The sequence below is a fragment of the Phragmites australis genome, chromosome 6 (assembly GCF_958298935.1).
Source record: "Phragmites australis chromosome 6, lpPhrAust1.1, whole genome shotgun sequence".
Classification (NCBI taxonomy): domain Eukaryota; kingdom Viridiplantae; phylum Streptophyta; class Magnoliopsida; order Poales; family Poaceae; genus Phragmites; species Phragmites australis.
Genome location: NC_084926.1, coordinates 22509901 through 22524842, shown reverse-complemented (window position 1 = coordinate 22524842; position 14942 = coordinate 22509901). Strand labels below are relative to the sequence as shown.

The 14942-nt window shown below is 40.2% G+C and overlaps 2 protein-coding genes across 2 annotated transcripts; one reads left to right on the top strand and one right to left on the bottom strand.

Annotated features, from left to right (window-relative positions):
• The first annotated feature begins 273 nt into the window (after window positions 1-273).
• LOC133920550 (putative germin-like protein 2-2) lies at window positions 274-1327 on the top strand. The gene is made up of 2 exons (XM_062365159.1): window positions 274-505; window positions 625-1327. Exons 1-2 carry the CDS (start codon window positions 388-390, stop codon window positions 1158-1160), a joined length of 654 nt encoding a protein of 217 aa, XP_062221143.1. The 5' UTR covers window positions 274-387; the 3' UTR covers window positions 1161-1327.
• An 8046-nt stretch (window positions 1328-9373) lies between these two features.
• On the bottom strand, window positions 9374-10215 carry LOC133920549 (putative germin-like protein 2-2). Its single transcript, XM_062365158.1, has 2 exons — window positions 10019-10215; window positions 9374-9909 (listed from the first exon to the last, which is right to left on the bottom strand). Exons 1-2 carry the CDS (start codon window positions 10128-10130, stop codon window positions 9374-9376), a joined length of 648 nt encoding a protein of 215 aa, XP_062221142.1. The 5' UTR covers window positions 10131-10215.
• Window positions 10216-14942: the final 4727 nt, after the last annotated feature.

The window sequence follows — 14942 nt, the reverse complement described above, 5'->3', positions numbered from 1 at the left end:
TCTCTGTCAAATACATCTGTGTAGTGGATATTATCTCTCTCCATATGGAATTGGCGATGGTGACATCGACTTGAACAAATTAAACAAACGCCTAGTTGACATTGTGTTTGTGCCTTTTTTGTGTTGGAGAGCACCCTACCTGCTTCCAAGTGTAACACGGAATGACGCATTCCCGAAAGACTTCTTCCTGCCTGACCACAAATCAACTCCGCATCCATGTAACACTACTAAGGCTGGACTTGGCTGTCTCCCTATAAATACCTCCCTCCCTGATGCTTTGTTATCACAAGCACCAACAATTATAGCTACCTCAAACAATACTCCTCATCTCAAAGCCTCAAACCATTCCCTTCTATATTTCAGCTAACGAGAGAAGAGCACATATATATGGCTTTTCGTGCCTTCCTCCTTGCCGCGGCCATCATGGCTTTGTCATGCTTTCACGCCATCGCCTCTGATCCGAGCCTTCTCCAAGACTTCTGCGTCGTTGACAAGATGTCTACAGGTATCTACTTCACAAATTTTCGTTTTACATAGCTCTGTTGGGTACAATTAGCAAACTATATACGTAGTTGCTAACCACCGTCTGTATGCTAATTACTAATAATGGTTTCCTGAATGCAGTGCGTGTCAACGGATTCCCATGCAAGGATGCAAAGGATGTTGTCGCCGAAGATTTCTTCTTCTCAGGCCTTCACTTGGTTGGTAACACAACCAACAAGCAAGGCTCTGCAGTCACACCAGTCAATGTCGCTCAGATCGCTGGGCTGAACACCATGGGCATCTCTCTAGCTCGCATCGACTATGCACCCTATGGTCTCAACCCACCTCACACACATCCGCGTGGCACTGAGATCCTGACGGTGCTTGAGGGCTCACTCTATGTCGGTTTTGTGACATCAAACCCGGACAACAAGCTATTCAAAAAGGTTCTTAACAAAGGAGATGTATTTGTGTTCCCTCAAGGACTAATCCATTTCCAGTTCAACTATGGAACAAACAATGCCGTTGCTCTTGCAGCATTGAGTAGTCAGAATCCTGGGGTGATAACAGTGGCCAATACTGTGTTCGGGTCGGAGCCATCCATCTCGGATGATATCCTTGCCAAGGCTTTCCAAGTGGACAAGAATACCATTGACCGGATCCAAGCCCAATTCTAAAACACAAAGCACATTTGTTAATTCTTTAAAGTTAAGATTCTTGTATTCTTCGGTTGTATGTTCTGTTCTCTTAAATCAATGTTGGTTTCATGTCTGTCATCCTGAAGTAAATATTAATCTTTTGTGTTTTAAGTGAAAATTCTATATATCTTCACTATTACAGAAAAGGTTATCACTACCGGTTCAAAAATTGCATTACTGTTGGGTTTTGAACTGGAAGTGGTTAAGCGTGATAATCCATGATTATCCTTGTCGATTACAGAGCCAATAATGATCGTACATATCACTGCTGATTCATGTAACGGATTGGCAGTGATACAAACTATCTCTACTGGTTCTTGAGCTTATTCTGCTAACTGATATACTTATCACTACCGGTTTCAGTTACGAACTGGCAGTGATACTCAATCAAGGGAAAAAAATAAAAATTTAAACAGGTAGGTAATAATTTAACATATCTTTATGTTACTAATCTCTAGAATTAGAGCTTTTTATTACACTAATTTATCATTAAGTCATTAAATTGATCATTGCACATAAAAAAACAAAAGACATGCACTCCCGCGCACAAAAAAGGCTAAACCCGCGTGCGCAAAAAACCCTAAACGTGCCATCTACCTATCGACCATGATGACAAAGAAGTAGTAGTCTTCGTCGTTGTCGCCGGCGCCATCATCCTCGTCCTCGCTGTCATCACCGTCACTGTCACCACTATCATCACCCTCGCCATCGTCGTCGGCCTCCTCCTCCTACTACTACTATTCCTCCTCATCTTCTTCTTCCTTCTCCACACATGAGCTTGCCCGAGGCGTCTTTGCATTCGGTTCATCAAGAAGTAGTCCCACAAATTATCATCCTTGGTGGGGTACCCTGCCAATTTGCCGGAGTCCGAGGTCTGCGCCTCATTTGAGCTCTCCGATGAGGCATCCGCCTCGTCATTGGATGACGGCGAGAGTGTGGGTGGCATGACCAGAGAAAGTAGCAGCGGAGGTGGTGGTGGAGTGACTAGAGCAGGAGAAGAAGTGCGTGGATCCATCGCAGCGGCGGTAGTGGTGGAGGGAAGAGGGTGAGAGTGATCAAGGAGAGTATGAAATATTTGAAGGTGCTCTGGAGAAGTCGAGCAGATGTGCGTAGGAATTCGTATAATTTTTGAGATATCATTGCCAGTTTGTAAGTACAACCTGTAGTGATAGCTATTATTATTATTGGTTATGAAAGAAACGTCTTTTTATGAATTGCTATCACTGCCAGTTCTTTCTGACTCTGCTTTTTTATAGGAGCATTGAGCTAACGAACCGGCAATAATATATTATTACTGTTGGTTATTATTGATCTAGAAGTGAAAGAGGAGCAAAAATGACTATTTATATAGTAGTGCTTCTCTTGATTTTGTGTGACCCTTAGGCATACATTGTGTCGGCTAGCTACTTATAAATTTTAATTACTTCCTCCGCTGCTGCCCAACTCTACTCTAAAATGACTTTTTTTTTCTCACACGTGAATTCACTGGTAATGGTTTAAAATGGCCAATCTAAGTATCTAATAATAATATAATGATTTATTCAATATACAATATGTGAAAAAAGGGCTTATATGATGAGTGATAATCGGTATTAGTGATGGGTTATGTACCTATCATTTCGAATACATCACTGATGAGTCATAATTAGTAATGGGTTATAACCTATCACTTATGAGGTCATAGATTCATAGGTGACGGATCGTAAATATGACCCGTCACTAATAGATGAACATAAACCCATCACTTATGATTTATGAATATTTTTCGTGTTTTTTAACTGAAAAAAGTTTAAAAAAAATTGTTCAATGGAGTCATCCCAACGCAGGGGCACATCGCGTATGCCCTACAAGCCACACTATTTTTCAAACTATTTTTCACTCTGCATTCCATCGGTCTGGAACCTGCAACCTCTCCTTGCGCGTATAGCTCCCTTACTACCTCACCTATCATGTAGTTATGATAGAAACTGGATATTTTATCCTTATAACCTTCTTTTTCGAAGATCATAAGTGACGGCTCACGGTTCATAACCATTTATAACCATGACCCGTTACCTATGACTGATTAGTGACAGGTCAGAATCGTGACCCGTCACGAATGACTGAATATTAGTGACGGGTTGTAATCTTTACCTATCATTAATGATTGATTTTGCTTCATTCAAATTTGTACAAATATTTTATGAATTTCATCGAGGGTTACAATTTACCTATAAAATTTTTCTTCATCCAAATTTGTACAAATATTATATGAATTTCTGAATAGGTGATCCAAAGTGCCTTCGGTAAAATGAGCAAAACTTTTGTATATGGATTCTGATTTGAACTTCTTTTTACTCTATGGACATCTAAAAAAAAAGTTACATTCGTCTCACCGACCACGTCGGGTTCGGCAAATTTTTTGGGGGAAAATTCGGCCTAAATGATTGAGTTCTCACCCCCGAAGTTTCTGCACAGTTTTTGCAACGCGCATTTGGTTATATAGCCATCACTCCTTATATCAAATTTAAGCAGAAATGTACAATGATTCATATTCTAATGTTGCCGAGGTAAAAAAAAAGAAAAATAAAAAATGTTTATAAATAGCCTATTGCATTCCATTTATTCTAAAATAAAAGACTACGTAAATCCAACTAATCTGACTTTCTTTCTTTAGGAAAATAAAAAATTATTTGTGAATAGCCTAGTGTATTTGCGCTGCACAAGAAAAATAAAAGAAAAATATCATTACAGTGATGGCCCGTAACTTGACCCGTTATTAATGACTTACCTAGGACGATACGTCACTGATAAGTTTGTCATTAGTAACCGGGCACAACTTGATCTATCACTACTGACTAACCTAGGATGATCAATTACTGATGAATCATTATTAGTGATGGTTCACAACTTGATCTATAATTAATGACTAGGTTAGGATGACCCGTCACTGATGATTCGTCATTAGTAATAGGTTACAACTACGACCCCCCACTATCATCATCAGTGATAGATCATGTTATAATCTGTCACTAATTTTATATATTTTTATCTGATTTTAACATAGTGATATTTTATCTGAAAGTGAAATAGAAACAAACACTATGTATAAGGACGTTGTGTTCGGTTCACATATTTTAAGTTTAATAATTCTAAACGTCATAAAGGCACAACTTTGACCGATAATTCTTACTATTACATTACTTTAGGTAATCTATGACGTACAACGTTGTAATAATAGTTGAAGCTAAAAAAAATAAACTTCTAGCTTAGTGGAGGAGAATACTACATCGACCACGATGCAGGATACACTACTATATAAACTCTATATATACCGGTTCATCACTGTCAATTTCTAATAGGCCGACAGTGATAGGAATCACTGCCAGTTCATAAGCCGCACGGAAAAATTACAGTCATCGTGGCTCCAATCTATCTATTGATATCATTTATCACTACCAGTTCCAGCTATGGACCAGCAGTTATACACAATCCCGACATGAAAAATTGAAATTGAAACCGGCATGCCATAATTAATTAAGCTTTATATTACTAAACCAGAATCATTGTTCTTCATCATACTAATTATTGAACCGTAGCTAGCAATCATCACGTACAACCAAAACAAAAGCTAGGCAGCATGCGCACAAAAGTAAACCTAAAACTTCAATTCGGATAGCATCACAAAAGAACCACAGGTCGCCCGCCTACGCCTACCACCAGTTGGAATCATCAACGACGAAGAAGTAGTCATCGATGTCATCATCATCGTTTGACTCCTCAGTTTCCTCTTCCTCGTTATCCTCTAACTCCTCCGTGGCCTCGTCCTCCTTGGCGTCCTCCTCCTCATGTCGGTGCCTCTTTTTTCAGCATAGAAACCCTTTGTTTAAATTAAGTAATCTAGCTTATCCTCTTCATTCTCCTCCGTCATCTTCGGCGTCAGGTCTTCGATGCCTGAGCATCCTGCTGCGTCATAGCATGCTGCTGGCTCCGCATTTGTGGCCTTCGCCCTCCTTTGGCCCCTCCTCTTACTCTGAAGTGTGACTTTTTGGCCTGGAATATTATTCAGCCTAAAAAAAACAAGATTCATCCCATTTTGGTTTGGCGAGAGGCGAGGCAGCGAATCACCTGGGCTACGGATTTGTCGGTTAGTTGATTCTCGAAATAAGGTCATTTGGAAAAAAAAATGTCCTTCTTTTCCTTCCGATACATAAAAATGGTTTCTTTGCCTTCTCACTAGTGGTCCCAATCCTTGACTCCAGTATGTATCTCATATCAGGTGCCCTACTCCTTTTTATAGATAGATGCGGTAGGAATTCGATCAATCTCTATCAATGCCAGGAGGTAGATCAAGATTCATGGGAACAAGAACCTTTTCTGAGAAGAGTCAAGCGAGGGATAGGATAGATGAATAGGTTTAAGCCTTTATCCGCTTTTAGGGAGTCATTTACAATTTCTAAGGCTTCCTTTTTCTCCGGCAAGCTGCTAGAGAAGCATTTATTCCCAAGCGATAGGGCTTATAGTTCAGATTGATGCCTTAGTCCACTCAAATCCAAAACCTGGTGAAAGCTTCATTATCATGGTGGTTGGAGGTCGAAAGACTATTCCCATAGGACGCCGTGGCATTTCCATTCAATTGAATGGACATCTGTTTTATTTAAAGAAGATCCCCAAGTAAGGCACTAGTCTCATATTCTATGAATGCCCACAATCGCTTGTGAAAGAATCAGCTCTTCTTTGCATGTTCGCAACTGTCTTATTTAGTACTGTTTCAGATTTCCTGATTTTCTTAGTGTGAAAGAAATCGTTGTTACACAAGTATTCACCCTTGCTTCAATTTCTTAATCGTCTTTCTATATGATAATATGTCAAAACAAGTTCGATAGCCCATTCTGGAGTACATTGGGTCAGGATTGGATAGCAAGAGTTGTCGGTAGCCGGCATGAGGTAAAAGGAAAAGCTCTATAAAAGCGAAGAAATGAAATCAAAGGCCGATGGTAAAGCTGGCTTCTCAATAAGGCTTTGAAAGACAGAGGTATGTTCGATTCACAAGAGTTTTGTCCTCGTCTCGGAAATGAGGTCCTTGTCAAGTCAAGGCAAAAAAGTAGGTTTTTCTAAAGCAGCCTCCACGTAAGGTACCGGCTCGGCTTGATACATAGCAATTAACATGTATGGTTTGGATAGAGGGAGTACTGATAGCAATTCCTTGCCGGTTTTTTTATGTTGTGAAGGAGGGAGCGGTACCTCTTTAGCAAATCATCCAAACTAAGCTTCCTCAGATCCTAACCCATTGGTCATTATCAAGCCTCGTGACTCATACACTATCTAAACAAGGAAGTTAGATTCAGCGATGCCCCTTTCGGGGGGCATTCCGATTTCTCTAGTATCATCTTTCTTTCTATGTGGGACAATGCCAGGGAATGTGTCAAGGCGGCAAACAACAACAAGACAACTAACTACATTTACTTTTTCCCACCTCTATTTTCTCCATAAAATAGAGGGAAGAATGCCTTTTATCGAGGGAATCCCTCTGGGTTTCACTCCTTTCCTCTGAGCTAAACATAGACCTTCCACTCCCACTCTCACATGTAGGCGGAGAAACGAGAGGAAAGACTCCATGAATCATGGTGTATGGAGCTCTCATTCCCCGGTCACCGGTCCCCTAAAACTGGCACACCCGTAAATGAAAGGCAAGGGAAAATGGACGGAGATTGGTGTCGGCTCATCAATGAATTAGTACCAGATTTCATCGGTGGACTTAGACCCCATCGATTCGGAGTCAGCGAACTACACCTCATCCAAACTCTCCCGCGTTGGATCTTCATCATCAGACGAAGGCGCAAGGGTGGGTGGAGTGGTCCGAGATGGTGGTGGCGAGGGGGACCGTGGAGTGGCTGGAGATGGTGGTGGAGTTTCCATGGAGGAGGAGGTCACGACATTGGCTGTGGAGGAGGTCGCCAGAAAGAGAGGGAGAGAGAGAGAGAGAGAGAGAGAGAGAGAGAGAGAGAGAGAGAGAGAGAGAGAGAGAGAGAGAGAGAGAGATCGGAGACCGAAGAGGTTAATTTATAAGGCTTTCAAGAGAAGTTGAGCCAGTAAAGCATGGAAGTTATACCTACAGTGGGCTATCACTGCATGTTCGTAACTTCAACTGACAATGATAGACATTATCATTGCCAGTTATCTATGGCATGGCTTTTTAGGTGCTGGTTGACCTTATGAGCTGACAGTGATACTTCCTTATCACTGTTGGATCTTGTTACGAACTGGCACTAATAAATCACTGCAAGTTCAAAAAATGAATTGGCAAAGATAATCAACTTAGCACCGCCGGTGCGTATTTGAAACCGACAATGATGTATTAGTACTGGTTCGTAACAAAAACTGACAATGATAGTTCTATCGCTGTTGGTTCTTGATAGCTCAGCTTTTTATGTATTGGTTAAGCTTATGAACTAGCTATGATGGTTTATCACTGCCGATTATAACCAAATCTGCAGTTATAATAGGGAACAAATGACCCTTGTAGTAGTGTGAGGGCAGTGTTGCCGTGATTGAGTGGTATTTTGTTCTTGTCTGCTCGTGTTTTTGTTATAATATTGACAAGGTGATCCCCTCTCGGTAGTCCTTCTTAACATAGTAGTTGATATGTTGGTTATATTAGTTGAAGAGCGAAGAAAATGGCCAAATATCAGGATACTTGTACCTTATTTAGTTGATGATGGTTTATCAATCCTCTAATATACAAATGACACAATACTTTTTATGGACCATGATTTTGAATAGGCTAAGAATATGAAGCTCCAGCTTTTGGCATTTGAGCAATTATCTAGTATGAAAATCAATGTCTATAAGAGTGAATTATTTTGCTATGGAGAAGCCAACTTTATGAGAAATAATATTCTTAGTTTTTTGGGTGTAGAATGAGAGATTATCCATTTAGGTATCTTAGAATTCCTATGCACCATAGAAAGATAAGTAACAAATATTGGAAAATGATAGAAGATAGATTTGAAAACAAATTGTGTTGTTGGAAAGGCAAACATTTATCTTATGGAGGCAGACTTGTGCTTATTAACTCAGATCTTAGTAGTCTATCAATGTTTATGTTATTTTTAAAAAAAATTATATAGGAATTCTCAAAAAGCTGGATTATTATAGGTCAAGATTTTTTTTTTTTTGGCAAAGTGATGAACACAAAAAGAAGTATAGGTTGGCTAAACATAACATTTTGTGTAGACCAAAGAACCAAGTTGGGTGGGTGTCCTCAACCTTGAGATCCAAAGTAAGTGTCTATTAAGTAAATGGCTACTCAAACTAATAAGTAAAGATGGGGTATGGCAAAGCCTTCTTAGAAATAAATATTTTACTCAAGTTGAAAACAAGCCAGACGATTCTCAATTTTGGTCTGAACATATGAATATCAAGCCTTTGTTCCTAAACTTGGGAGGGTTCAGGTTACAATGTGGCACACAAGTTAGATTCTGACAGGATAAATAGTTTGGCGAGAGTAAAAAAGGACCATTACCCTTCTCTTTATAATATAGTCCATAGATAACAAGAAACTATAGCGTAGGTGCTCAGGTTCTTGTCTGGTCGTGTTTTGGTTATAATATTGTGTTAGTGTCAGGCAGTAGTGAGAGTCTTTCGTTCTGTTTCTTTGAGTTTCTTCTTTTATTTTGTTGTGTGCTTTTTTTATGTTTGTCAAACTGATTTTTCCTTTCTCTTGATATAATAACATATAGCTCTCCTGTGTGTTCGAGAATAAAAATAAACAGTATGTTTTGAGGACATGTTCAAACATGCATATCTACAAAAATTTGTAAAAAAAAGTATGTTCATAAGTGCAGTGTAAAATAGAAGAAGAAATGAGAGGAGGCTTCTTTGCACAATTGACGAGCCTTGTCTCACTCTCTTTTCTTTGCAATGCTTGTATGAAATAATTTTGCACAATTGTTTGCAAATAGCATGAGATGCGATATTTACATCTAAATTAAAGGAGAATTAACCAAGAAGAAAATACATTCATTTCTCACGACACATTCGAAAGTAGGAAATGAACTTACAACACCGTAACAAATAAATTGCAATTGGAGAAAAAGAGAAACACTTGAGTTGTCAAAGGAACAACCACGCATACAACCAGAGTCATAACAAATTGCAAATGACGAAAAGGAGAAACACTTGTGTTGTAGAAGCAACAACAAGACTCTTAATTAGAACTGAGCCTGGATCCAGTCGACTGTTGTTTTGTCCACCTGAAAAGCCTTGGCAAGGATATCATCCGAGATAGACGGGTTCGATCCAAACACTGTGCTAGCAATAGGGATCACCCCGGGGTTCTGGCTGCTCAAGACTGCAAGAACTACTGCATTGTCTGTCCCGTAGTTGAACTGGAAGTGGGGAAGATCCTTGGGAAACACAAAGACGTCTCCCTTTTTGACAACCTTGGAGATCAGCCTATTGTCTGGCATTGAAGTTACAAAGCCAACATAGAGTGAGCCCTCTAGTACCGTCAGTATCTCCGTGGCGCGGTGGTGAATGTGAGGTGGGTTGAGGCCATTTGGGGCATAGTCAATACGGACGACAGAGATCCCCAGTGTGTTCAGCCCGGGGATCTGCGCGACATTGGCTGCCGTCACGGCGGAGCCCTGCTTATTGGTCGTGTTGCCGGCCATGTGAAGACCGGAGAAGGTGAAGTCTCCGACAACAACATCCTTTGGGTCTTTGCAGGCAAATCCATTAACACGCACTGCAGGGTTTATATCCATGTAAAATATAACCTCATAACAATGGTACGAGTTCTCAACAAATTAATTTACTTTTGTGCAAACGCACAACAGTACAACTTTTAATTGTACCTTGAGACAGCTTGTCTGCCACACAGAAGTCCTGGAGAAGGCTCGGATCCGAAGCGATGGCACGGCAGCATGCCATCGCCAACAGAGCAAGGAGGAGCATCCGACTGGCCATCTCTGTCTCTGTCTCTCCTTGATTACCTAAACCAAATTAGCAAGCAAAATGAACTAAGCTTGGGGTGATTACTTGATTGATGTACTAATTGCTCGCTTTGTGGCCGCTAAGCATGGATGAAGGTCGGTATTTATAGGGAGTGGCCAAGTATGCATTATCTGTTGGCTTGTGAGAATTGGTTAGTTGATGTGTGATGATCAAGTAGGAACAAGTCTTCCGATCCAATTAACTTGGCGTCATTGCTTGTGTTTGATAATTTAGATGCATGGGACAGCCTGTATGCATATTGCATATATGCGACGGCAAGAACAAGTCCACTACATGTCTTGTGTTTGAAGTTTGAACAAATCCACTACGTGTCCTGTGCTTGAACTAGCGAAAAAGAGAACATGCATGCGATCTCTCCAGGTGGAACTCGCCAACAGATAATGTTGTAAATGGCATGTGTTAATGTAGGATCAATTACTAACGAATTATGCAATCAGAGAGGATGAAGGGTCACGGAAGCTCAATCAAATTTTAATTCACCCTATTGAAACATTTAATTTATTTTCATAATCAGTTCTGGACATACTGTTATTATATCACTAAAAATAATATATAGAAAGATCCGTAGATCTGATTACCTCAAATTTTAATAGTTAAAACTAAATAACATTACAAAATTATCATTAAAAGAATCAAGTCAGTCAGATCTTTACGTCAAATGTTATAATCTTCATAAGTAGATTGTAAGACCGAACCTAATGGCTTCCCTTCGCGGGGCAGATTCCCGTCGTGAAGAGATTCCCGTCCCCTTCAACGCTCCAACGGTTTCCCTTTACGGTTCCCTTCACAATGGGATTCTCAAGGTCATTTCCTTCAAAACGAGATTCTCTCTCCGTTCTCTTCACGATTTTCCTCGAAGGGAAGCTGTTGAAGATGAGAGGAAATAAAAGGAATGGAAACAGGGAAGGAAATCGGGAAGAGAACGAAATGAAGGAAATATGGTTAAGGTAGTTTAACAGACCGTAACAAAAATAAATTTAACTCTAATTTTTTATTATGTAAGTATTACAAAATATTAATGAATCAAAATTTTCGAATCTTACTGATTTTGAATGGATCAAATCAAGATAAATTATATTGATCAAAAGATCTACCGAAAACCAACATTAAAAGACAAAACGAAGAACATGGAGAAAGAATATAATTATTAGAACTCAACTTACAAAATTTGATCGTCGTTCCACTGATCCTTTTATTTTTCGATCGGCCAGTAGTGTTCGACTCGGCTTTGCTCATGCCCCCCTGCCCACCTGAGCAGCGCTCGCCCTGCCAGCTAGCCTGGCTCGCGTCCTCGGCCGGACCGACGATGCCTGGCTGCCGTCTGCGGAACTTTTTTTATTTATACATTTTATTTTTTAATATTAATAATATTACATGGTCGTTTTAATAAATTAAAAAATAGATTCTGCTGTTCAGAAAATTAAAAAATACGACATTGCACATGATACGTACATGATAGAAGCTAACGAAAGGACGTGCCGCTCGCGGCTTCAATGGGCGAGAGAGCGGGCGAGACATGTTTTTTTTTAGTTTTTAATCTTCTAATTGGTTGAGTCCCAAGATCTCATCCGATGAATAGACCATAGTAAACTATTCTTACACTTTGTTGATATGGCTACTACGTAGTTTTACAAATATTAAAAAATAAAATATATAAATAAAAAAAATTGCCGTCTGCGCACCGCGCACATGGGCCGCCTCCGAGGCACGCGTTGGCGCATGGCGCACGCCACCAGCCGCAAGCCCGCAAGCCCGCAGCATCCCGTCCTGTTCCGCCCGATCGGCTAGGCCGGAACGCCCCTGCCTTTCCGTTCCTGGTCTGATGCATGTGTTGCACACCTTGGGCCGAGAAAAGCCACGCCAACCTGCCTCTTCCCACCTGGGCCGAGCTCCCACACTGATGGACCGCTGCACGCACCTTCACCTTTACTATGGCTTATATTCTTCAGTAATTTTGCTATAGGTTGGATGCTTTCAAGTATCGGATGCTTCAAGTATGAGTGTGAAAATTTACTGTGACTTGAATTCTTCAGTAAAAATTTACTATGATTCGGATGCCTCAATAGTTGTTAATAGTTTTGTTTAGTAATTATGTCAGTAGTTGTTCAGCAGTTTCATGTTATAGAATAATTGTTCAGTGGCGTCAGTAGTACATTATTCAGTAGTTCCAAGTTATAGTAAAATTGTTCAGTAGTGTGTCAGTAGTTGTTAGTGGTTGCTAATAGTGTTAGTAGTTTTGTTGAGTAGTGTCAATAGTTTTGGTCACTAGTTTGTTCAGTAGTTGTGAGTAGTTTGTCTCAGTAGTTGTCAGTAATCTCCATAGTTTGTTCAGTAATATTAGTAGTTTTTTAGTAGTTCTCAGTAGCTAGTCACGCCTTCAGTGGTCAGTAGTTGCGTGCGGGGGTGGGGGCGCATGGGGCGCCGTGCGTGAACACGTGGCAAACACGGGGGATCCGGGTGCGGGCAGGCGCGAGCAGAGGGGGAATGGGTTGCATGGAGTGCACTGGAAGCTAGGCCGATGGCCTGCTGTAGGCGAGATGGGGTGTAAAAGTTATTCTACACCCTGTATAGAATAGTATTATTATATACTCTCTCCGATTGTAAATGTAGATCGTTTTAGACTTGTATACAATGATTAAGAAAGTAGATCAAATGACTTTATTTTCCTTCATTTATTCTGCATTGAAAAAGATAACTCATTCATTTGTGAAAGTGGTAGCATTTATTAAACAAGGGCAAGACGGGAACAAAAGAGAAAAAATACATAGAAGTTCGAGAATAACTTATATTTAGAGAATAGTTGAAGAGACTAAAACGACCTATATTTGTAACCAGAGGGAGTATATAAAGAGTACATATAGAATTTAAATCATGACTTCTAAGAGTCGTACAAGAGGGGATGGGAGAGCCAGAGAGTCTAAGGAGAGTCATAGGTCATCCAAAAGAAAATGTGGATGTGTGTCAGAGTGCAATAGGTGGCGATTGAGTTAAGTTACACGGTGAGGTTACTACTACAAAACGAGTCAAAAGTAGTGACACATCAGTGCCGTTTGTACCAAAACTAGAACTGAAAATGTATCAGTGCCAGTTCTTAAGCTTCCACGCGTGAATAATGAGTGAGCCACTAAGAATCAGCACTGAAACCATTTATCAGTATCAGTGCTGGTTCTGGCTAAGAACCGGCACTGATGTATACTGATACATTAGTGTCGGTTCTATCTACGAACCGGCACTAATAATTAGTATCAGTATCGGTTCTGGCCACGAACCGATACTGATCATTGCTACTGTCACATCTTATCTTAAAAAAATCATAACTTTTTCACATGAAGTTAGATAGGAAAAAATTTATTTGAAAATTGTAAATCTCGACGAGATCTACAACTTTGTAGTTGATAACTTTTTAATTTGATGTCATTTAAATGCCCAAATAATCTTAACAAAGTTTCAGCTGTGTTCGATGACAACTAATTTAAAAAATTCATAACGTTTTCCTATGAAGTCGGATGGAGACAAACTTTATATGAAAATTATAGCTCTCGACGAGATCTACAACTTTCTAGTTGATCAGTTTTTTATTTGACGTCATTTAGATGTCCATATAGCCACTCAAACGTTCGGTCAGAAGATGTCAAAAGAATTGATTTTGCTATTATAATCGAGGATGAGCGATAGTTGAGATGGTTAGAGCGGTCACGCACGAGGGTCTGCTATGCGGTCATGAGTTCCAGTCCTGGTTGCCGCATACGAGCAAAAATCACATGACTTGTACGGTCTAGAGAGCAGCATGCTAGGTCGGGTGCCTCTGGTTGAAAAAAATTTCTTGCTTTTTTTGGCCCTAAAAAGTTTAAATCGGGGAAAACCATATCAGTGCCGATTGGTGGCTCCAGCCGATACTGATAGTTGGATTATTAGTGCCGGTTGGAGCCACCAACTGGCACTGATATGGTTTTCAGTGCCGGTTCCAGACTCCACACTTGAGTATCAGTGCTGAGTAATCAGTGGCGGTTCAAAACTCGCTAGTGATGATGATTTTGAACCGCCACTGATGTCGTGTTCTGTTGTAGTTGGTTAGGACACAATAAAGTAAATTTTGTAAAACTAAATTACAATCCTCAAAACTATTACAAAATTATAATTTTAGAGAGCTATTTCACATAATTACACTTTTTCTATCATTTTGTATCATAAAATTACATATACTTTGTAAAAGCTATTAGAAAACTACACTTTCATATGACCTTATCGAAGAACTACACTATTTTTATCCAACTGTATCGCAGAGCTACACTCTCGTTTTACAAATCCATTCTGATGGCTAGACCCTACCTTGACATACTCAATGACGCGTGACAGAGTCCGTTCGTTGACATGGTATCCATTGCCACGCGGGCTCCGGCAATACACATGAAGGCGTGGCTAGAGCAGTTTTGACAGCAAAATTGTCGCGCTACCAAAATCTGCATTTGTGCTTCCACATGGCACTTCTTGGCGATATCTTTTAGTGGCCCAACACGTATTTTGAAGCCTATTTTTATGCAACACTTATGCAGTTATAGAGGTGTGTTGCATGAAAATATCCCCAGAGTATGTGTTGGCCACTAAAAGATACTCAAAAAGTGACATGCAGAAGCGCAAAGATAAATTTTGGCAGCGTGACAATTTTGCTGCCCAAACTGCTCCCAAGCACACCTTCATCAAGTTCAGATCGACTTGCTTACGTGTATTACCATAGCCCACGTGGCACGGGATGCTACATCAGTG